The following is a 24,558-nucleotide window of genomic DNA, read 5'->3' on the forward strand; positions in this document are numbered from 1 at the left end:
TCTTTTCAAAGGAATACCAGTATTTTAAAAGTGTAGTTAAAATAGAAAATTCAGAGTTTAAAATCTTAAAATCTAAGGTATGTCAATAAAAAGTGAGTTGCTAAAAGAAATACAGTAATGATTTTTAATAACCTGACCAAGTTATTAATATCATTTATTTCTATTTTGAAGGTCATTACATTTCTTAAAAAATCAAAATATTTAATTATAGAAAGGAAGAGAAGTGAATGTCATCAACTATAAATGTTTAAAGAAAAATTTAAATGTTGTAATTAAAGTAGCTTTGACAATTTTAAGAGTGTTTAACCAAGACTGTTCCTTTAAATGTGTTCTTTTGCTGCTGTTTAATTATACATGTCAATTATTTACAGATCCTGTGGTATTGTGGAAATTCCCAGAGGACTTTGGAGACCAGGTTGGTACCACATAATTTTTTAAAAAATTTAAAGTTGAAGTATTATGATTGTTGCTACTATTACTGCTGCTGTTGCTAGTATAACTACTAGTGAACATGGATTGCTAAAATTATTTTCTCTTGATCAACTGTGAGACAAAAATGCATGTGTGCGGAATATGTGGAAGAATCTTTTAAAGTTACCAAGTAGATGGGTGATGAAGAAGTCCTTATATTGAAACTCATAGGGGCTAGATGTTTAAACTTTCAACATATTTTATACTTGTTTAATTTATCTATAGAATATGTATTTGAAAACATTAAAAACAATAAAAAGTTGACAATATGAAATCTTTGTTAAATATACTCTTATTGTTTCTGTGTACTTAGAAGTAAGCGTTACTGCCATAAATAAGTGATCAGTTCTCTCCTTGTCACAGTACTATCTGAGTCATTTACATATACAAGTTTAATTATCACTTTTTTTATTTTAAAATAGTTCTTACCTATAGCTTTACTTTCTTTAAAAAATATGGCATGCAAGACTACTGGATGAATTTATTCCATTTGCATTTTATATTATAGTCTTCTATAGTTCCTCAAATATTTAGTATGACCAAAATGATGCAGTAGTTTTACATGATATATGTAAATAGAAAAATCATTTAAACTTTATGTTATAGATTTATCATTTTGATGTTGCTTTATATGTAATATATGGTAAATAATACAGATTTAAGGATTTTTTTGCCAATTTTTTGCTTTTTAAAAATTGATATGGCTGGGCACAGTGGCTCACGCCTGTGATCCTAGCACTTTGGGAGGCTGAGGCGGGCAGATCATGAGGTTAGGAGTTCGAGACCAGCCTGACATGGTGAAACCTCGTCTCTGCTAAAAATACAAAACAGCCATGTGTGGTGGCATGTGCCTGTAATCTCAGGTACTTGGGAGGCTGAGGCAGGAGAATCACTTGAACCTGGGAAGTGGAGGTTGCAGTGAGCCGAGATCGTGCCACTGCAGTGCTCCAGCCTGGGCAACCAATGCGAGACTCCATCCCAAAAAAAAAAAAAAGATATGTAATTATACATATATATGGGTGATATTTATTATTGGTGTATATGTATATATTATATGCATATAATATATGTATATATTATATGTATAATTATATGTATATATTATATGTATATATTATATGTATATTATATGTATATTATATATGTATATTATATATGTACATTATATATGTATATTATATATGTACATTATATATGTATATTATATATGTATATTATATATGTATATTATATATGTATATATTATATGTATATTATATATGTATATATTATATGTATATTATATATGTATATATTATATGTATATTATATGTATAACATATAATTATATAATTATATAATTATATATTATATATCATAATATGTAATATATAATATATAATTATAATTATATATATCTTAATATATAATTATAATTATATATTATAATATATATAATATATTATAATATAATATAATAATAATTATATATAATACAATATAATATATAATAATTATATATAATACAATATACTATATTATATATAGTATAATATAATATAATTAATATATTATATTATATAATTATAATATAATATAATTATATAATATAATAATATAATATAATATAATTATATTATATTATATTATATTATATATGTATATAATATATGTATATAAATATATGCATATAATTATACATATATATGGGTGATAATGATATAGATGTACATATATGTGATATTTTGATACATGTATACAATATGTAATGATCAAATCAGGGTAATCAGCATATCCATCACCTCAAACATTTATCATTTCTTTCACTGGGATTATTCAAAATCTGCTCTTCTAGCTATTTGAAAATATATGATAAATTCTTGTTAATTATAATCACCCTACAGTGTTATAGAACACTAGAACACCATTCCTCCTATCTATCTAGCTGTCATTTTGGATCCATTAACTAACCTCTGGCTATCAGCCCCAAGCCCCTGCCTGCCCTTCTCAGCCTCTAGTAACCACTATTCTACCCTACTTCTATGAGATCAATTTTTTAAGCTTCCAATATGAGTGAGAACATGAGACATCTGTCTTTCTGTGCCTGACTTATTTCACTTAGCATAATATCCTCCAAGCCCATCTGTGTTGCCATGAATGACAGGATTTTGTTCTTTTTTTTATAGCTGAATAGTATTCCATTTTGTATGTATACCATATTTTTTAATCCATTCATTTGTTTATGGACACTTAGGTTGATTCCGTATCTTGGCTCTTGTGCTGCAATAAACATGTATCTCTTTGGTATACTGATTTTCTTTCGTTTGGATATATACCCAGTAGTGGGATTGCTGGATCATATGATAGTTCTGTTTTTAGTTTTTTGAGGAACCTCCATACTATTTTTTATATAATTGCTATGCTAATTTACGTTCCCACCAACAGTGTGTGGAGTTCCCCTTTCTCTGCCTCCTTGCCAGCATTTGTTAGTTTTTGTCTCTTTGATGATAACTTTTGTAACTGGGGTGAGATGATAACTCTGTGGTTTTGATTTGCATTTCCCTGATGATTAGTGATGCTGAGATTGTTTGATGTGCCTGTTGACCATTTTTATGTCTTTTCTTGAGAGATGTCTATTCAGCTCATTTGCCCATTTTAAAATTGTATTGTTTGTGTTTTTGCTGTTGTTTGAGTTCCTTGTATATTCTGGATCTTAATAATTTGTCAGATGATTAGTTTACATATACATTCTCCCATTCTGTTGGTTGTCTCTTCAGTCTGTTGGTTGTTTCTTTTGCTGTGCCGAAGCTTTTTAGTTTGATATAATCTCATTTGTCTATTTTTGCTTCTGTTGCCTGTGCTTTTAAGGTTTTCTTTATGAAATCTTTGCCCAACGCAACATCCTGAAGTGTTTATCCTATGTTTTGTCCTACTAGCTTCACGCATTATTCCAGGTTTTATATTATACAAATTTAAGTTTTGATGGAAATAAGTACTTTTTGCTGGATGCCTGATGAGCAGGTTCCTTTCTTATGTCTTCAAATAAATGGGATAAGACAGTCTTGTCACTGTTAAATTCAGAATACACAAACTTAGCTATAATTTAAGTCCACAGATGGAGTTCTCACCATTTGCAAACATGAAAGCTGATAAAAGTATGTGTTTAAAGCAGTTCATTCAGAAATAAGCCTACAGACATGTGATTTTGAGTAAACATGAAAGAATACTTTTCTAGATGTGAAAGTCAATCTGAAAGACTTAGAGATTACACTCAAAAAGTCTGATAAATGGGCGTGATAAATATTAATTACGTCTAGTACAACCTTTGACCATGGTTTCACATAAAAAGAGGGTATAGAATTATAATTTGATTTTAGCTTTTTAGATTTATAAATATCTTAAGTATGTAAAAGAACTCCCTACAGTGAAGACATGACTTGGGAATAAGAAGTTTGCGTTTGTTCTCAAGTAGCTTGTAGTTAGACTAGAGCCTTGCTCACTCATTTTACCATTCCAAAATATTATATATATATATATATATATATATATTTTAGTCTTCTCAATTCTGTCTTGTCTGTTCAACCAATTACAAACCTCCTATTCCTGTTCAGGTCTTTTTTTTTTTAAAATTTCTATCTTTTACTTTATAAACTAAACTGCCTCTGAGCATTTTTAGGGGTTCTGAAGACTGCTAACTTTGGGTTCACATGAGAGTGATAATGTACTTGTCAGGTCCAGCTTGGATTTTTTTTATTTGGGGCTTAATTGTTGTTCTGTTTCTGAAATTGTGAGATCACTGGAACATCAATAAGCCCTCATATGCTTAGTGAAATACAGAAGCGCTTAACCATGTAATGGTGATGAATATTCATAACTCTTAGGATTCTAGTTTACAACAATTCTTATAGCCTTCTTGAAGGTTAGAGCTGAAAGGAACTTTAGATACCATTTTGTGTATCTATTTCATTTTACATCTAAAGAAATCAAGCTTTACATGGGAATCTAGTCAAGGGCCTTGAATAATTGTTTTGCTATATACTTTTTAGGGAATTTATTGAATTGTACAGAAGAGACAAGTACTCTGTGTATATTTCTTAACCCTTTTCCCTTTTACTGCTTTTCTCTACCAACTGCATTCTCCTTAACTAGCCTTTTCTCTGGATCTGAGGCTACCTCAGTAATTATAATCTTAAAAAGTTCTTTGTTTCACTCTTACCATGCACTGGGCACTATACTAGGTGCTTTATGTGCATACTTCATTTTATTTTTAAATCCTCCCAGGGCTAATAGGAGATAGTATTATACCTGAACTGAGTCTTAAGTAAGAAACTTACCTGAGGTCACAGTGCTTGTAAGAGGCGGAGCTAAGATTTGAAGACATGTTTGTCTGACGCAAAAGCATTTACTCTTAAATTTTTAGCTTTATTGTTTTTTTTCTGCTTGGAATGTTGTCTCAAACTTACCTCACTTATTTTAGCTCCGTTAAAAAAGATTATTGTAATAATTTTTCTCCTGGTATCTTTAGAATTTAAAAGCAATATGTAATTTAGTCCAAAGAAATAATATCAATCCCTTTTTCATAACATGGAGTTGTTAGTACCCGTAGGCACTGGTTTATTATACGCTTCTCGCAGTATGTTTTCCTTCTTTTGGCAATTGAGGAACCAGTGGGACAACTGACATGGCATTTCAGGAGCTTTGATTATATATTTTTTCTTTTTTTGATACAGTGGAGGGTTTTGTACAGGAGAGTATTGGGAGATAAAACTATAAAAGTAAATGAGCTAGGTTTTGGCACAGTTTGCCTTGCTAAAGAGTTGGTCCTTCAAGTGGGAGAGATTTCAGTATGGATTGGTTTTGGTAGAAACTAGAGGCGAGGAAATTAGTTTGGTAGTTATTTTAGTAGTTCAGTGAAAAGTAAGAAGGATCTGAAATAGTCAGTTACATTAGGAATGGAAAAGAGTATAAGTGTAAGGGAAAAAAGAGATTGCATGAAAACAATTTTTATTTTTTATTTGATTGATTGATTGATTGATTGAGGCAGTTTCTTAACCTGTTGCCCAGGCTGGAGTGCAGTAGTGCCCTCATGACTGGCTCCCAGACTGAAGCGATCCTCCCATCTCAACCTCAAGCAATCCTCCCACCCCAGCCACCAAAGTGGCTAGGACTACAGGCATGTACTACCACTTCTGGCTAATGTTTTTTTATTTTTTGTAGAGATGGGGTCTCACCCTATTGCCCAGGCTGGTCGTGAACTCCTGGGTTCAAGTGATTTTTTCCACCTTGGTCTCCCAGAGTCCTGGGATTACAGGAATGAGTCTGACCAAAAAGTTTATTTTTGAGGGACTGGAGAGAGATGGAGAAAACTAAAGAAGAGAGGATGAGTTTGATTTTTATCATTTCAAGAAATGTTGAACAATTTTCTATGTGAGTGAAGAGAGGAGGCATCAGAGATTTGAAAAGAATGGAGAATGTTTGCAACCTAAGAAAATAAAAAAGTGTGAATATTCAAATTTGAGAATTGCCAGAGGTAGGAATAACTTTGTTATTGTAGGCAAAAAAATTAATCAGTAAGCCAGGGAAGCAAACCCATCAAAATTGATTGAAGTTTATTTTAACAATTTTTGTGGCTTCTTTTTAGAATCAGATATTATCAAACAAGACAAAAATCACATTTTATTCCCTTGTGTGCTCATGTTCAAGACCAAACACTTTAAGACATCTCAGAGGTCTGCAAAGTCAAAATGATGATGATGAAAAGTAATACCATAATCATTTATGGTATTTGTGTTAACATCCAACAGATTCATGATTGCTATTATGTGGATCCATACCTCTTAAAAAATGTTTCAAGTTTAATTTCTAATATAATACATTTCAATAGTTATACATAAACAACAGCTCTCCAGGGTCCCTAACAAGTCCCGATAAAGAAAAGGAGTATAGAGGTGTTTTTTTTTTGTACTTTCTTTCTTTTTTCTTTTTTTTGTAAAAGCAAAGCTGAAGTGGGCCGAGTGCTGTGGCTCACGTGTATAATCCCAGCACTTTGGAGGCCTAGGCAGGCAGATCACTTGAAGTCAGGAGTTTGAGACCAACCTGGCCAACTGGTGAAACCCTGTCTCTACTAAAAACAAAACAATTAGCCGGGCCTGTTGGTGCAGGCCTGTAATCCCAGCTACTTGGGAGACTGAGGCAGGAGAATTACTTGAACCAGGGAGGCGGAGGTTGCAGTGAGCTGAGATGCTGCTACTGCACTCCAGCCCAGGCAACAGAGTGAGACCCTGTCTCAAAAATAAAAACAAAACAACAAAAAAAGCAAAGCTGAAGTGAACTGCTGATTTAGGGCAAAATAATTCTTTCTCTTTAAAAAACAAAAGTATATACTCAGTTGTTTCTTTGACACTGTTGCCCCTAGTTTAGTCTTAAACACTCATAGTATTATAATTACAACTTTTAATCTAAGTAACTAATGTCTTACAGGAAAACAACAACAACAACAACACTTGAGGGGTAGATGATTGAGAACTTTCAGTCATACACAAGCATTTTAACAGACTGCCAGAGCTGCCCATATCTCTTTTATGTTTTAGTAAAATAGGAAAAATGAACACGTTTGTTAACATAACTCAAATTGCCTTTTGATGGCATACAAAAATAAGAAGAAAAAGTATATAGACAAATTGTGCTTAGTAATTAATGTTTTAGTGTTCTGAGGAATTATCCATTGATTAAGTCAATTTAATATCAATTCCACATTTTGGTTACCTAAAGATTTTGGAAATTATATTCAAGTAGATGTACTACATAATATAATCACTGCTGACATAAAGTTTTCCAGAATAGTGATTAGGTTTGGTTAAATAGAAATTTACATGTTATATAACCTTAACATGTCATAGTTGCTTATTAGTTCAATAACTTGTATACATTTGGAAAAAACATACCCAAGTAGAATAAAATGTGTACTTGCTCTGTCCTTAACATTATTAAATCAGAGAAGACATGGCTATTTTTATTTAGCCAAAGTTATAAAACTTGAGTTTTCTAAAGATTTACCTTAATAATGTGAATTTGAATCCTCTAAGAATTATTTTGAAAGTCTAGCTCATTTGAAATATTAGAAGTTCAACTTCCTTATTTTATAGATGTTTTGGGAATATTCTGTTTATGTACATTTCTCTCTAGAAGTTAGTCAGAACAGAGTGTCTTTAATTTATGAGGCTTTATAATCTACTTTATTGATACACTCCAGAGATAGGGAAACATTTCATACTAACACAAGAGCAAAGGTCTTTATGAAATATAGACATACAGTCTCACAAGCATCAATATTTTTGGTGATGTTTTTAGTTATACTGTGTATAATAAACAGAGTGAATAGATATGTAGGAAAATTGTAAGAATTATAAAAGTAATGCTATATTTTTAAGGTATTTTAAGTTATATTTTTGATTGTTACTCTTAAATTAGAGATGAAAAATTTTACCAAATATTAAACAAATGAACGTAGCCTAGGCAATTAGCGTGTAGCTCTAGTTGTCTTAAGAATTTAAAATTACTTGTAGAGTACTTTGAAAGGTGCTTGTCTGGCACAATAAAGCTGTAAAGAAGACGATGTGGTTCTTGCCTTCCAGAAGTCTGTTAGGAGAAGGAAGATTGGACTGGGAATCAGATGTGAGCTGTTCTGGCTTTTCTCCTTCTTCTTTCTTCTTTCTTAAAAAAAAAAAAAAAGCCGGGGAAGGGGGGGATACAAGTACAGAACCTGCAGGTTTGTTACATAGGCATACATGTGCCAGGGTGGTTTGCTGCATCTATTCACCTGTCCGCTAAGTTCCCTTCCCTCACCCCTGGCCCCCGAATGGGCCCTGGTGTGTGTTGTCCCCCTTTCTGTATCCATGTATTCTCATTGTTCAACTCCCACTTATAAGTGAGAAAATACGGTGTTTGGTTTTCTGTTCCTGTGTTAGTTTGCTGAGGAAGATGGCTTCCAGCTTCATCCATGTCCCTGCAAAGGACATTATCTCATTCTTTGTATGGCAGTATAGTATTCCATGGTGTATATGTACCACATTTTCTTTATCCAGTCTATCATTGATGGGCATTTGGGTTGGTTCCATGTCTTTGCTATTGTAAATAGTGCTGCAACAAACAAATGTGTACGTGTGTCTTTATAGTAGAATGATTTATATTCCTTTGGGTATATGCTTAGTAGTGGGATTGCTGGGTCAAATGGTTATTTCTGGTTCTAGATCCTTGAGGAATCACCACACTGTCTTCTACAATGGTTGAACTAATTTACATTCCCACCAACAAAGCATTCCTGTTTCTCCACAGCCTCGCCAGCATCTATTGTTTCCTGACTTTTTAATAATTACCATGCTGACTGTCGTGAGATGGTATCCCATTGTGGTTTTGATTTGCATTTCTGTGGTGATCAGTGATGTTAAGCTTTTTCTCATTTGTTGGCTGCATAAATGTCTTCTTTTGAGTAGTGTCTGTTGATATCCTTTGCCTACTTTTTGATGGGGTTGTTTTTTCTTGTAAATTTGTTTAAGTTCCTTGTAAATTCTGGATATTAGACCTTTGCCAGATAGGTGGATTGCAAAAATGTTCTCCCATTCTGTAGGTTGCCTGTTCATTCTGATGATAGTTTCTTTTGCTGTTAGTTTAATTACATCTCATTTATCAATTTTGGCTTTTGTTGAAGTTGTTTTTGTCATGAAGTCTTTGCCCATGTCTTTGTCCTGAATGATATTGCCTAGGTTTTCTTCTAGAGTTTTTATGGTTTTTGGTTTTACATTTAAATCTTTAATCCATCTTGAGTTAATTTTTGTATAAGGTGTAAGGCAGTGGTCCAGTTTCATTTTTCTGCATATGGCTAGCCAGTTTTCCTAGCTCCTGAATAGGAGATCCTTTCCCCATTGCTTGTTTTTGTCAGGTTTGCCAAAGATCAGATGGTTGTAGATGTGTGGTGTTATTTCTGAGGTCTCTTTTCTGTTCCATTGGTCTATATGTTTGTTTTGGTACCAGTACCATGCTGTTTTGGTTACTGTAGGCTTGTAGTATAGTCTGAAGTCAGGTAGCGTGATGCCTCCAACTTTATTCTTTTTACTTAGGATTTTACTTTTTACTTGGCTCTATGGAGTCTCCTTTGATTCCGTATGAAATTTAAAATAGTTTTTTTCTAATTCTATGAAGAATTTAATGGTAGTTTGATGGAAATAACATTGAATCTATAAATTACTTTGGACAGTATGGCCATCTTCATGATATTGATTCTTCCTATTCATGAGGATGGAATGCTTTTCCGTTTGTTTGTGTCCTCTCTTATTTCCTTGAGCAGTGGTTTGTAGTTCTCCTTGAAGAGGTCCTTCACGTCCCTTGTTAGGTGTATTCCTGAGTATTTTATTCTCTTTGTAGCGATTGTGAATGGGAGTTCATTCATGATTTATTTGGTTCTCTGCTTGGTTATTTCTAGTTTATTTGCATAGAGGTGTTTATATTATTCTCTGATGGTAGTCTGTAAAGGAATACTTTGTGATATTTGCACATTGATTTTGTATCCTGAGACTTTGCTGAAGTTGCTTATCAGTTTAAGGAGTTTTTAGGCTGAGATGATGGGGTTTTCTAAATATAAAATCATGTTGTCTGTAAACAGACAGTAGTTTGACTTCCTCTCTTCCTATTTGAGTTCCCTTTATTTCTTTCTCTTGCCTGATTGCCCTGGCCAGAACATCCAATACTGTGTTGAATAGGAGTAGTGAGAGAGGGCATCCTTGTCTTGTACCAGTTTTCAAAGGGAATGTTTCCAGCTTTTGCCCATTCAGTGATATTAGCTGTGGGTTTGTCATAAATAACTCTTATTATTTTGGAATATGTTTCATCAATATTTATTTTATTGAGAGTTTTTAACCTGAAGAGATGTCAAATTTTATCAAAGGCCTTTTCTGCATCTATTGAAATAATCGTGTGGTTTTTGTTTTTGGCTCCATTTATGTGATGGATTACATTTATTGATTTGCATATGTTGAACCAGCCTTGCATCCCAGGGATGAAGCTCACTTGATCGTGGTGGATGTTTTATGATGTTCCACTGGATTCGATTTGCCAGTATTTTTTGAGGATTTTTCGCATTGGTGTTCATCGGGGATATTGGCCTGAAGTTTTCCCTTTTTTTGTGTGTCTCTTCCTGATTTTGGTATCAGGATTATGCTGGCTTCATTAAATGAGTTAGCGAGGTGTCCCTCCTTTTCAGTTATTTGAAATGGTTTCAGAAGGAATGGTACCAGCTCCTCTTTGTATTTCTGGTAGAATTCAGCTGTGAATCCATCTGGTCCTGGGCTTTTTTTGGTTGGTAGGCTATTAATTACTGCCTCAATTTCAGAACTTGTTATTGGTGTATTCAGGGATTCGACTTCTTCCTGGTTTAGTCCTGGGAGTGTGTATGTGTCCAGGAATTTATCCATTTCTTCTAGATTTTCTAGTTTATTTGCATAGAGGTGTTTATATTATTCTCTGATGGTAGTTTGTATTTCTGTGGGATCAGTGGTGATATCCCCATTATCATTTTTTATTGTGTCTATATAATTCTTCTCCCTTCTTTATTAGTCTAGCTAATGGTCTGTTTTGTTAATTTAAAGAAAAAAAAAGCTTCTGGGTTCATTGATTTTTTTTTTGGTGAGTTTTTCATGTGTCTATCTCCTTCAATTCTTCTCTGATCTTAGTTATTTCTTGTCTTCTGCTAGCTTTTGGATTAGTTTGATCTTGCTTCTCTAGCTCTTTTAATTGTGATGTTAGGGCATCAATTTGAGATCTTTCTAGCTTTCTGATGTGGCCATTTAGTGCTATAAATTTCCCTCTTAACACTGCTTTAGCTATATACCAGAGATTCTGGTATATTGTCTCTTTGTTCTCATTGGTTTCAAAGAACTTCTTGATTTCTGCCTGATTCATTATGTACCCAGGAGTCATTCAGTAGCAGGTTGTTCAATTTCCATGTAATTGTGGGGTTTCGAGTGAATGTCTTAATCTTGAGTTCTAATTTGATTGCAGTGTGGTCTGAGAGACTGTTTTGATTTCTGTTCTTTTGCATTTGCTGAGGAGTGTTTTACTTCCAATTATGTGGTCAATTTTAGAATAAGTGTGATGTGGCACTGAGAAGAATGTATATTCTGTTGATTTGGGGTAGACAGTTCTGTAGACATCTACCAGGTCCACTTGATCCAGAGCTGAGTTCACATCCTGAACATCCTTGTTAATTTTCTGTCTTGTTGATCTGTCTAATACTGACAGTGGGATATTAAAGTCTCCCACTATTATTGTGTGGGAGTCTAAGTCTCTTTGTAGGTCTCTAAGAACTTGTTGTATGAATCTGGGTGCTCCTATATTGGGTGCATATATATTTAGAATAGTTAACTCTTCTTGTTGAATTGTTCCCTTTACCATTATGTAATGCCCTTCTTTGTCTTTTTTGATCTTTGTTGGTTTAAAGTCTATTTTGTCAGAGACTAGGACTACAATCCCTGCTTTTTTTTCTTTCCATTTGCTTGGTAAATTTTCCTCCATCCCTTTATTTTGAGCCTATGTGTATCTTTGCATGTGAGATGGGTCTCCTGAATATAGCACACCAGTGGGTCTTGACTATCCAACTTGTGTTCTAGCTCTACTTCTAATTGGAGTGCAAGACTGAGATTCATGAGGAAATGCTGGTGTTTAGGAGGAGTACATAGAAGGTGATCTTTAAGCCTTATTTTTTGATCACTGAGTTTTGTCCTTTAGTTGGTCATCTTCTTAGGGTGAGAGTGGAGGACACTGCCATATAGTTCAGATAATTGAGTGTGATACCCTATTGTAGCAGAAAGACAGAATGATGAAATTAATTCATGATTTAAAGTTGTAGTAGAGTGATAGAGATGTTGGAATGTTATTTCTTTTATTTAATTGAAGATTTACATAAATTTTTGGTAATATAGACATGAGTTTGAATCCTAACCCTGTCAGTTATATGGGTTTTGCCATAAAAAAAAATCCTCTGCTATCAGTGACATGATAGTTCACAGGATTCATTGTAGGAGTTAAGGTCTGTCTGAAGCACTGTGGAAGATATTCAGCAAATGAGAGGGCATGGTCAGACTTCCTTCACACACTATCCCTGTCTTCTTAGGTTTTGTTTCTTTTCCTTTTTTTTTTTTTTGTGGAATTTCTGTTTTTACTTTTCCATTCTGTTTCTTCTTTTGTGTGGTCCAGTTCTGTTTATTAAAACTCAGTTTGAAAATTAATCCTTCTTTGAAGGCTTTCCTGAGCCTCCAAGGCAACCTGTCCGTACTTCCATAGCTTCTTATATGTACCTCTAATTTTAACTATATTTTCATTTTTTTTTTTTTTGCATGTCTCTGTCTCTCCTAGGCTGTAGGTATGTTTCTTGAAGGAAAAGGGGCAGAACTTTCTCATTTTTCAATCTCCGCATCTAGTAGAGTGGCTGGAACATAAGATATGAATAAGTGTTTTTGAACGGCTAGTTGAATGAGTGACAAGTCAGAGGAAGTTGAATAAACTCATGATAACTTATCTTAATCTTCTTGGAAAAATAATAGGCAAGGTAATTTAAGAAGGATGGATTTAAGAGTGGTGTTTCACCTTAAATTTGGAAAGATTTCAAACTGGTGTTATGACACATATTGTAGGAATTCAACAAAGTTTGAATGAAATGATGTAACTTAGCAGAGGGGTTAGGTAGCATGAAGATTTAATAGGTCCTTGACTGTTCATGATAGTACCTGACTTGTTTGTTCTCTCCTCTGTCCCTCATTTCTGTAGGAGGTGAAATTAAATTTCAGTATATACTGACAACCTAGTATGTGCTTCCATGATAAATAATGAAAATGCATTAAGAAATGCTTTTGGAAAAGTGCATATGTTACATGATTATTTTAAATTATAACAATAATAAAAATTCCATTAATTAATCAAATCTTGGTAGAAATTATCTGGAAACAGTTTAAAGTATAACTGTAAGAATGAATAGTAGTAAAAATTATGTATTATACAAAAACAGCAGAGAATTTTAAATTTTACCCTTCAGCTGCATCTTCATAGGAATGAATGGCAGGCAGCCAGCTACTTAGCTGACATTAAATCCAGTCTACTCAGTACTATATACAGTTTTGTTTTTATATTTAATAATGACTAATGGGTCATTATTGAATATAAAAAGGATGGGTCATTATTGAATAAAAAAAGGATACAGGTAGGAGTTAAGGTCTGCATAGTTTAGGAAGAATGCCTGTTTTATTAGTAAACAATTTTTTTATACATTCATAATTTAAAAAATTTTGTATTGATTTAAAAGGTATTTGGTAGGAATGATTAGTTTTTCATTATTTGAAATTGAAACACATTGAGTATTCTATTATTTTGCTTCTTGCATCATCATAAAGAAGATCTAAATTATTCAGAAATAATTTATTAAATTCTAATACTCTGAAAATAAATATTTAAATGATCGTGGATTTCTAAAAATTGGATATTTTTTGGTTGTTTGGGCTTGATTCTGTCATTTTTAACTACCAGTCAATTACATGAGACAGAAAATAGTTTCATTGCATTCTATATCAACTATTGTTTTTTCGAATGTAAAGAATGAAATGTCTTGAACCAATTTTTGATATGTAATAGTAAATTCCCTATAAATGTTATATATAAACTCCTTTTTCTAACCCTGTGAATATTATATATAAACTCGTATTTCTAAAACAAATTGATTTCTTAATGTTTAATTAAATAAAAATTTATAAATTTTGTAGAGATGATGGGTAAATGTAAGATAATTATAATTATATTATGGCTGTTTACTTGGTTTCATATTCCAAAAATTTTATTAGTTATATATTTCAGTAATGCTAAAATAGCAATTATTTCCTATTGGCTTCTTTGTACATACAAGCACTATAGTGGTATAACCACTGTACCAATATACTATTGGTATATTCTTATGACTAAAAAAGATGAATCAGAACGAAACATTATAAGGGGCAAACGTGGAAAAATGTATAAAAGTAAATCTAAAATCATCATCATAAACATATCTTTGTGTCTATCTATCTTATGTAGACTAGATTTTTATTTCTTTAGCAGGCGCAGTTTAGGAAGCTCAAGGCAAAACATAATCACATTCTTATTTTACCTGCATGCTTATTTTATATTCTCTACTGCTAAAATTTTAAAATTTTAATGCAAACAGGGAAACTAATTTGGAAAAACATAGTGATATTTTATGAACTTTGCTTTATAGTTGAAGTATTTGCTGGAATATTTCATCTAGCAGACTCCCATTGAAAATAATATTTTTGCATACATTTTAGATAATAAAATTGTATTTGAAAACCCCTGTACAAATGACCTTATTTTTCTGTTGAAGGGTGAACAGATTTTTACTTTAATGAGTTCTTAGAGGTGAGGTTTTTATATCTATTTTTATGGCAGTGAAATTTACATTCTAACTATATAAATGATTCAAGCCAGACCTGGAAGGTCTGATGTTATGCAGCAATCTATAGAAATTAAATAATGATAAATGATTCTGATTGAAAGAAATAAATCTGGTTTCCCAAAAGCTTACTCTTTATTAAGCTGTAAACATTTGTCAAAAGTGAAACTGGAATTTAGTTCTATAAAGAGTTCTGAATCTTTGAGAGAAATAGAGTGGAGAAATTATTTTTTCAAGGTTACCTAACATAGGCTGATGAATTAGAAGCAATTCTCCCGAAGTCAGGAGAAAAAACATAAATATAACATGACATGAAAATCTCTCTTCTAGTTCAAAGTTTTGCATTTCAAATTTATCTTTAGTTTGAAAAGAAGTTAAAGTTAATTAACTGTGAAGTGAAACAAATAATGGAAACAAGAGTAGCATTTAAAATGTTACTCGGTAGAAAATAAAGTCTTGCAAAATTGGCATAAAGTCATTATTAACTCATAAAATATGTTACTTTGAAATAATTTTGTTTATTATAACTGTATATTGCTTTAAAATGACTTTTAGGGGAATTTTTCTAATTTTTTTTAGCAAACTGAGGCTAAATTGAGTGAGTTATAAAATGAATAATTATCCATGAATTGCCATCTCACCTTTCTCTTTGGTGTGATTTCTATTTTTCCTTCCCCCTTTCACATTATTAATAGATAAACGATTTAAAGGAAGTATTGCCAGGTTGCTTATTAACATTTAAAATTTAAGCCTGAAATACACTTTAGGATAAGAAGTAGGTATGAAGGTACTTCATTATTAAAATTTTTAAGTTTAAAACTATTGTGTATTAGCTGAAAATATTGAACTTGATCAACATATGTTACCAGCTAGCCTCTTCCCCACCCGATCTTTTGTTATCTTGTTATTGTTATAAGGCTTAATGACAGTTGTAGGCCATAGTTCTGGATGTGGGGGTTATTCTACCCTGGGGAGAAGAGGAGGAAACAGCAGTGTGGATTATGGAAATATGGACTGATCTAAAAAGAGACCTCTTGTAAAAGAATGGAGCTCAAAGAAAAGCTAGGAGAAACTGATGAAAAGATGATGGAATATGATGTGAAAATGATAATTTGAAATCTTTCATTCCCAGCTGCCATGTTTTGGAGAAAAGGAATGCATTTGTATATTAAGAGAGAGCTAAAAGAGTCCAGATGAATGGTATGACTTATTAGATATATTTTCATTTTGATTCAGATAAATTATGTGCATTTTAATAGACCTTTACATATTTAGACATTTTAAATCTTAAAGACATAATGTTAGGTATGATATTTCATAAAAATATTTTAAGTAGTATACAATATTTGCTTAATATTTGGGCACCTTTAAATGAACCTAATTTCAAAAATTAACTTCATGGTTGTTAAATTTAAGCGTTTTAACTAACTGTGATGGTGAATGTTTTATTTAAAGTATGAATTATTTTGTTACCTTGTAACAATTATTTAAACACACAGTCACATGTTTACTTATGTTTGTTTTTCTAGATAAGTGACAATATTGCAGCTTATCTTGGTGAATTAGTACTAAGTGGTAACATACAGCTATATCCTTAGCCTATTTGACCAGACAACAATGCAATCTAGTGGTCAATTTTGTAAAATGCAGACACAGAGTTCATGTGGTTTTAACTAGTTATTGATGTGTTAATAAAGGAAAGGTTGTTCCCTGATTCTAAAGTTTGCAAAAGGTTAGATTAGGGAAAAGTTAGCATGAAAATGTAAAAATAAGGCATATGGTAAGAGGATCATATTTTGAGGGAAGATGATGTTTTTGATTTTGGATGTGCCAGGTATTCTAATAGGAATATCTTCTAAGTAGAAGGAAACCTCTGACTGGAGTTCAGGAAGAGGATGATGGTGTGGAATTTACTTCTGTGGATGAACTTACCAGGCAAAGTTTAGGCAAAGAAAAGAATCTCCAAGAACAACTGCTTTTATAGGCCCCAACCTATGTCTTTAAATCCATACTGAAAAATATAATTTGATAATCATACCCTATGAACCTTGTAAATATTTTGGGTTTTAAGAGGTAAACAATATATTTCACTTCCTCCTTTTGATAAAACCAGCTAGGATTATTTAATATGTTTTGCATTGCAAATTGTAATAGTCTGAAGTTTTACATGATTGTCTGTGGAGTTATTATTTGTAGGATATGGGGCATTAAAGAGGAAGATTAACATCAGATAACTCCAATTTGAGCCATAGGGAATGGAAGAAGTAGCAAAATATTAAATTAAGCACAAGAACTTGTTCAAATAACTGCTAATTTCATGTGGTTGGAGTGTGGGATTTATGGAACTTGATACTGAGGCTACAAAGGTAGTTTGGTCAGATTATGAAGAACTTTGTATACTATGCTAACTGATTTGGCATTGACTAATAGGAAATAACCATAAAATGGTATATATTTAGGAGGCTTACACATCACATCTATATTTTAAAGAGGTAACTTTAGATTTAGGTGCTTTGAATTGGATAAAAGGAGCCTGTTGGAGACATAGAGACTAGTTAGAAGGCTACGGTAATTGTTTAGTAGAACTGTTGAGAACCTCAACTAGAGAAAGCTTAAAGAGAAAGTGGGAAAGGGAATGGATTTGAGATTTTTTTTTTTTTTATTGTGGAGGCACAGATACATGAGATCTACTCTATAAACAAATTGTTAAGTTTATGGTACAGTATTGTTAACTATAAGCACAGTGTTGTATATCAGACCTCTAGAACTTATTCATGTTATATAACTGAACTTTGTACCTGTTGAACAGCAACTTGCCATTTCTCTCTACTCACAGACCCTGGCTGGCAACCAGCATTCTACTTTCTGCTTCTGTGAGTTTGACTATTTTTGATGTCTCATTTAAGTGGAATCATGCAGTATTTGTCTTTTTGAGACTGGCTTATTTCACTTAGTGTAATGTTCTCCAGATTCATTCATGTTGTGGCAAATGACAGGATTTTCTTTCTTTTTTTAAGGCTGAGTAATTTTCCATTGTATGTATATAACACATTTTCACTATCCATTCATCTGTTGATGGACATGTAGGATGTTTCCACATCTTTGCTATTCTGAGTAATGCTACAGAGAACATGGAAGAACAAATATCCCTTTATGATCCTGATTTCAGTTATTTTGGATAAATACCCAGGAGTGGGATTGCTGGATCATGTGGTAGTTCTATTTTTAATTTTTTGGGAAACTGTTTTCCATAGCTGCTGTAGCATTTGATATTCCCACCAACAGTATACAAGGGTGCCAATTTTCTACACTCTCTCCAACACTTATCTTTGTTTGTTTGTTTATTTGGTTGTTGATAATGGGCATTCTCACAGGTGTGAAATGATATCCAACTGTGATTTGCATTTCCTTCATAATTAGTGATGTTGAGCATGTTTTCATATAACTCTTAGCCCTTCGTATGACTTCTTTGGAGAAATGTCTGCTTAAGTCCTTTGATCAATTTTTGATCAGGTCTTTTTTTTTGCTGTTAAGTTATAGGAGTTCCTTATATGCTTTGGATAGTAACCCTTTATCATATGTATGGTTTGCAAATATTTTCTTAGATGTTATAGGTTGCCTTTCACTCTTCAGGATATTTTCTTTGAGGTGCAGAAGATTTTTAGTTTGACGTAATTCCACTTGTCTATTTTTGCCTTAGTTGCCTGTGCATATGTTTATAAACATCCGTATCATATATCCATGATTGGTGTTGTAGCCAAGAAATTATTGCCAAGACCAATGTCATGAAAGTTTTTCCATGTTTTCTTCTAAGAGCTTTACACTTTTCACGTCTTATGTTTAAGTCTATTTTTTTCATTAAAATATATTTTAATGGGTTTCAAAGTTCTGTGACAGATTTTTTTGGTCAGGTTATTTCCATTAAGAAGTAATTATTTTAAAGACTAACAGCTTAAGAACTCTCACGCAAAAAAACCCGAAAATGTTCCATAAAATGTTCTCCTTTCCTTCGGAAGGTTTTATAATGCATTGCTATCATTAATCAGTTTTTTGCTATTAAACTTAAAATGGCCTATTCAGGCAAATACTTCTGGGACTGTTCTTCAACCACTGAATAAAACTAGGGTGCAGGTATTAGGGATAATATTCATTTAGCCTCCTGAACTTTCCAGGCAGACTTGCTGACCTTCCCAACTCTAGCAGCCCTCTTGTCCACTGCTTTGAAGACACCCACAGCAACTGTCTGTCTCATATTATGAACAGTAAAATGACCAAGAGGGGGATGGTCAGAGAAGCTCTCAACACTCCAGCAACCATCTGAACGATGGCAGCATCACTAGATTTCAAGAATTTAGGGCCACCTTCCAACTTCTTACCAGAGTGGCAATCAATCTTGCTTCAATCAAGCAAACTTGCAAGCAACATAAGCTGTGTGACAGTCTAGTATAGGAGGATAACCAGAACCTATTTGGCCTGGTTGGCTCAAGATAATCACGTGAGCAGTGCAGTCAGCTGCTTCCATTGGTGAGTCATTTTTGCTGTCACCAGCAACATTGCCATGACGAGTATCTTTGACAGACACATTCTTGACATCGAAAGCCCACATTATCCTTAGGAAGAGCTTCACTCAAAGCTTTTTGGTGCATTTCAACAGACTCTACTTCAGTTGTAGTGTTAACTGGTGCAAAAGTAGACCACATGCTGGGTTTGAGAATAGCAGTCTCCACTAGCCCCAAAGGGACAATGCCAATATCACCAATTTGTAGACATCAGGTAGGGGCAGACACAAGAGCTTGTCAACTGAATGAATTGATGGTAGGATGCAATTCAGAGCTTTAAGCAGCATGGTTTCACTGGTATCGCCATCTTTACAGGTGTCTTTCCATCTCTTGAGCCAAGGTATGTTAGCACTTGACTCCAGCATATTGTCACCATTATAACATTGATGGCAGGGACTGTTTCTTGTTCACTGCTGCACCTCAGTGCCAAGCATAGTGCCTGGTAGGTAATAGACTCCTTAAGTTTTGTTGAATTAATAAAGGATGGATTAAAAAAAAAGAAATTGGCACAAATGCTACTGTAGCAGGTCCGTAGCCAGTTTTCTTAATATGGGTGCTGATTTCCTTAATGATTTTCTCATATCTCTTCTCATATTTCTTCATATCTCATAACTCGGTAGAATCTGTTTTGTTAACATGAACAGTTGGTTGTTTTACAATCAATGTGGAAGCCAGAGGGATATGCTCATCAGTCTGCTCATTCTTGGAGATACCAAGTTCAGATTCATCAGCACCAGCAGCAACAGTAAGGATAGCACAGTCAATTTGATATTGACATGATTTGTCTCTGTGTCTCCACCCAAATCTCATCTTGAGTTGTACCTGCCATAATTCCCACATGTTGTGGGAGGGACCTGGTGAGAGATAATTGAATTGTGGGGGCAGTCTCCCCCATACTGTGTTCATGGTAGTGAGTAAGTCTCACGAGATTTGATGGTTTTATAACAGGTTCCCCTTTCACTTTATTCTCTTTCTCTCTTTGCCTGCTGCCATGTAAGTCATGACTTTGTTCCTCCCTCGCCTTCTAACATGATTATGAGACCTCCCCAGCCATATGGGACTGTGAGTCCATTAAACCTCCTTTTCTTTATAAATTACCCAGTCTCAGGTATGTCTTTATCAGCAGTGTGAAAATGGACTAATATAATAAATGTTTCTGTAATCATGTTTTTGGTAAATTCTCTGTGTCCTGGGGCATCAATGATAGTCACATAGTAGTATTTGGTGGTCTCAGATTCCCATGTGGAGATATCAGTGGTGATACCATGCTCAAGCTCAGCTTTCAATTTATCCAAGACCCAGGCATACCTGAAGGACCCCTTTCCCATCTCAGCAGTCTTGTCCTCACATTTTTTAATGGTTCTTTGGTCAATTCCACCACATTTATAGACTGAATGGCAAGTAGTAATGGACTTGAATGAATCTACATGTCCAGTGATGATGATGTTGATATGAGTCTTTTTCTTTCCCATTTTCGGTTTGATTTAGGGGTAGTTTTCATGACACCTGTATTCTGGTGGCAAACCCTTTGCCAAAAAGCTGCTTAGGTCTTTTGTCCATTTTGAATAGATTTTTGTGTATAGTGTAAGATAAGGGTCGAATTTCGTTCTTTTACATGTAGACATCCAGTTTTCCCAAGTGTTTGTTGAAGAGACTATCCTTGCCTCATTGTGTGTTCCTGGTACCCTTGTTGAAAATTAGTTGAACATATTTGCATGGGTTTATTTCTGAGCTCTCTATTTTGTTCCATTGGTTATATGTCTGTCTTTCCACCAGTACTGTACTGTTTTAATTACTGTAGCTTTTTAATATACTTTGAAATCAGGAAATATGAAGCCTCCACCTTTGTTCTTCTTTCTCAAGATTGTTTTAGCTATTTGGGGTCCTTTGTGGTTCCATATGAATTTTAGGTTTGTTTTTTCTATTTCCATGAAAAATGCCATTGGGATTTTGATAGGGATTGCATTGAATCTGTAGATTGCTTTATGTATTATGGCTATTGTAATGATGTTGAAGTCTTCCAATTCATGAACATGGGATGTCTTTTTATTTATTTATGTCTCTTAAAATTTATTTCATCAGTGTTTTATAGTTTTTCATTTGCAAATCTTTCATTTCCTTGGTCAATGTTATTCTTAAGTATTTTATTATTTTTGATCTTATAGTAAATGAGATTGTTTTCTTAATTTGCTTTTCAAATAGTTTGATGTTATTGTATACAGACGCAGCTGATTTTGTATGTTGATTTTTATATCCTACAACAAATTTTTCTGAATTTGTTTAGTATGTCTAATACATTTTTGATGCGCTCTTTAGGGTTTTCTACATATAAGGTCATGTCATCTGTGAACAGAAATAATTTTATTTTTCCCTTTCTAATTTGGATGCCCTTTATTTCTTTTTATTGCCGAATTTCTCTGACTGTGACTTCCAGTACTATATTGAATAGAGGTGGTAAGAATAGGCATTTTGGCTTTGTTTCTGATCTTAAGGAAAGACTTTCAGTTTTTCACTATTAAGTATAATGTTAACTGTGAGTTTTTCATATATGGCCTTCATTATTTTGAGATAGTCTCACCCTGTTTGTAGTTTGTTGAGATTTTTTATTATGAAAAAGTGTTGAATTTTGTCAAATGCCTTTCTGCATCTATTAAGAGATCTTGAAGAAAGTGAAGAGTAAAGAGTTACTGAAATTTCTTGCTTAGAAGATTAGATAAATGGTGATGCTACTAATTAAGGGAAAGTAGAAATTTTTGAAGGAGATAAATAGATAAGTCTTAGACATAATGTGTTTTATTTCTTCAAACATTCTGGTTAAAATATCAAAGTAACAGTTGTTGCAAATGGAAAAAATATGCAGCTCTGAGGAGACATTGGAAGCATCGATAATACTTAGAAAAACCTTACCTAATGCTGCCCCAAGCACTTTACTCTTGTAAATTCATCTAAGTATCACTGTAACACCACAAAGTAGCTATTAGTTGTTATCTTATTTTATAGATGAGAAAGCTGAGGCACAGAGAGGCCATGTCACTCGCCTGAGGTTCCACAGCTTTTAAGTGGCAGAACATTGATTTGAGTCAATGCATTCTGGACTCTGCGTTCATGTTCTCAACTATTTATACTATTCTGCTTCAGAAATAAAGACTCCCATTTACTAAGCATTTTAACATGCTAGACATTGTATTGAACATTATTTGTATTATATCAATTATCTAATCCTCAATACAGCTGTTTTATTTCACAGAATAGGAAATTGAAGCAAAGAGAGGAAAAGTTGCATGAACGATTTTACACAGCTGTTAGGTCGTTCAACTGGATTCTGAACCTAGCATTCTGGCTGGAGAGCCCAAGCTTTTATCAGTTGTGTATAGCAGTGAGAGTAGATTCCCCATGGAAAGGTAAGAGCTGAATACAGAGTCCAGAGGGAACACCAATATGAAGAAGGAGTTGTGAAGCAGCCTGAAAAGAAATGACAAAGATAGGAAGAGAGTTACAAAAAAAAAAAGAGACAGATATCTAGGAAGATACTTTTCAGTGGGAAGAGATTAGTCTAACATCTTGGTTTTCTTAGATTAAGGAGCAGAGTACTTTCATCTTTGAATCCTAGTTTCATACATAGTACATTTCTTAATAAACACGTTAAAGTCATTGAGCCAGGTGTCACACATTATAGAAAAGTTAAATATGATAAAGAATGGAAAAGGGCTATTAAATGTAGAAACTAGAGATTACTAGTGGCAGCAGGCTGAGAAAACTCAGTAGCAAAATGTGGTAGAGACTTGTTGAATGTATTATGCTTTCAAGGACATTTTCAGTGAAAGGAATAACTATTTTAGTTATTCTTTTTAGCTGATCTAAGGTTAAGTCTAACTTTACAGAATTTACCTTAATCTCCTTTTATAAATTAGTCATTCCTGTTTTATTTTGTCCCTTATTTATGATATATTTCCATAAAATGTAAGAATAAGTAGAAGGCATGATATAATTTATTCAGGAGAATTATTTATTTTTAACTGAGAAAGCTTATTAAGGAATTTTATTTATAGTTCCTCCCTTATTGAGTAAAATCCTCTGTAAGAGACTTAGGAAATTGTGTTTTCTCTTTAAGTTCTCTTGTGCCAAAGCAGACTAGACTGGAGTGATCAAAACTCATTGCTATTTGGTGAGGGCTCTTTGATGGCTTTCTGTTATGTAAAAACAACTGGTATTCATATTTCAGTTTATCATAGAAAGCATTCTACATGATAAGAACTAAGAACAAAATTGGCATCTTCACTTATAAACTCAGCAAGAGGCCAAAGATTACATCAGCAGGAAGTGTGAACTAAATTTTTATTCCAAGAGGTTGGTCTTCTATAATGAATAAGGTAGTATAAGTTTGCAAAATATTAGCTCCCAATATTTCTATTTGGAATTTCAAGAAACACTCAATTAAAAAAAAAACACTTAGGACTTCAGATTTTAAATTTTGGGGCTGGTCTGAGTGCAGTAGTTCTTACAACTAGTTGATCACTATCAGTTAACATTTCTTTGTTCCTTCTCTACTTCCACTACTTCGTTTGACTAGCCTTAAAAAATGAATACATAAATAACATTAATGGGCATGTGCATTTTTGTAGAAGAAAAATCTTGTGTAATTTAAGATAACCTAAAAATACAGAAAATAATTAGGATCTCCTAGATTCTTGATTTTTTTTAGTACACCTTGCTGACTAAATAAAACCTGAATATAATTTTATTTTACTTGCTAAGTACTTAGTTCCTGCTTTAAGTTGAAGGAGTTATAAGAACTCTAACCAAGTTTACTGAATAAAATTGCTAAAAGTATAACAACTGACCCCAGGTTGTCTCCCTTCCAAGTTACATGTCTTTATCTGACCACCAGGTATAGACAGCTTTGTCTTATTTACAGATTCCCAATCATGAGCTTAAGATGAAATAGTCTGTCAACCATATATTTCTCTATTATTATTGACCTTGCTTAATCTCATCCTACCTGTTATTCTAGTATTATTTATTTATTCTGATATGACTCTTGTTCTCAATATGACATATAATTTG

The 24,558-nt window shown here is 33.2% G+C and overlaps 1 protein-coding gene and 1 pseudogene across 7 annotated transcripts in view; one reads left to right on the plus strand and one right to left on the minus strand.

Moving 5' to 3' along the window:
• DENND1B (DENN domain containing 1B) overlaps nt 1-24,558 on the plus strand; it is a 265,472-nt gene that overhangs the window by 62,397 nt on the left and 178,517 nt on the right. For all 7 annotated transcript variants that reach the window (XM_055378544.2, XM_055378528.2, XM_063709838.1 and 4 more), the window contains one exon: nt 372-415. In XM_055378544.2, the coding sequence (XP_055234519.2) occupies nt 372-415 (44 nt within the window). The remainder of the gene's footprint in view (nt 1-371; nt 416-24,558) is intronic.
• On the minus strand, nt 19,083-20,966 carry LOC115931619 (elongation factor 1-alpha 1-like; annotated as a pseudogene).

This window comes from Gorilla gorilla, chromosome 1 (assembly GCF_029281585.2).
Source record: "Gorilla gorilla gorilla isolate KB3781 chromosome 1, NHGRI_mGorGor1-v2.1_pri, whole genome shotgun sequence".
Lineage (NCBI taxonomy): Eukaryota > Metazoa > Chordata > Mammalia > Primates > Hominidae > Gorilla > Gorilla gorilla.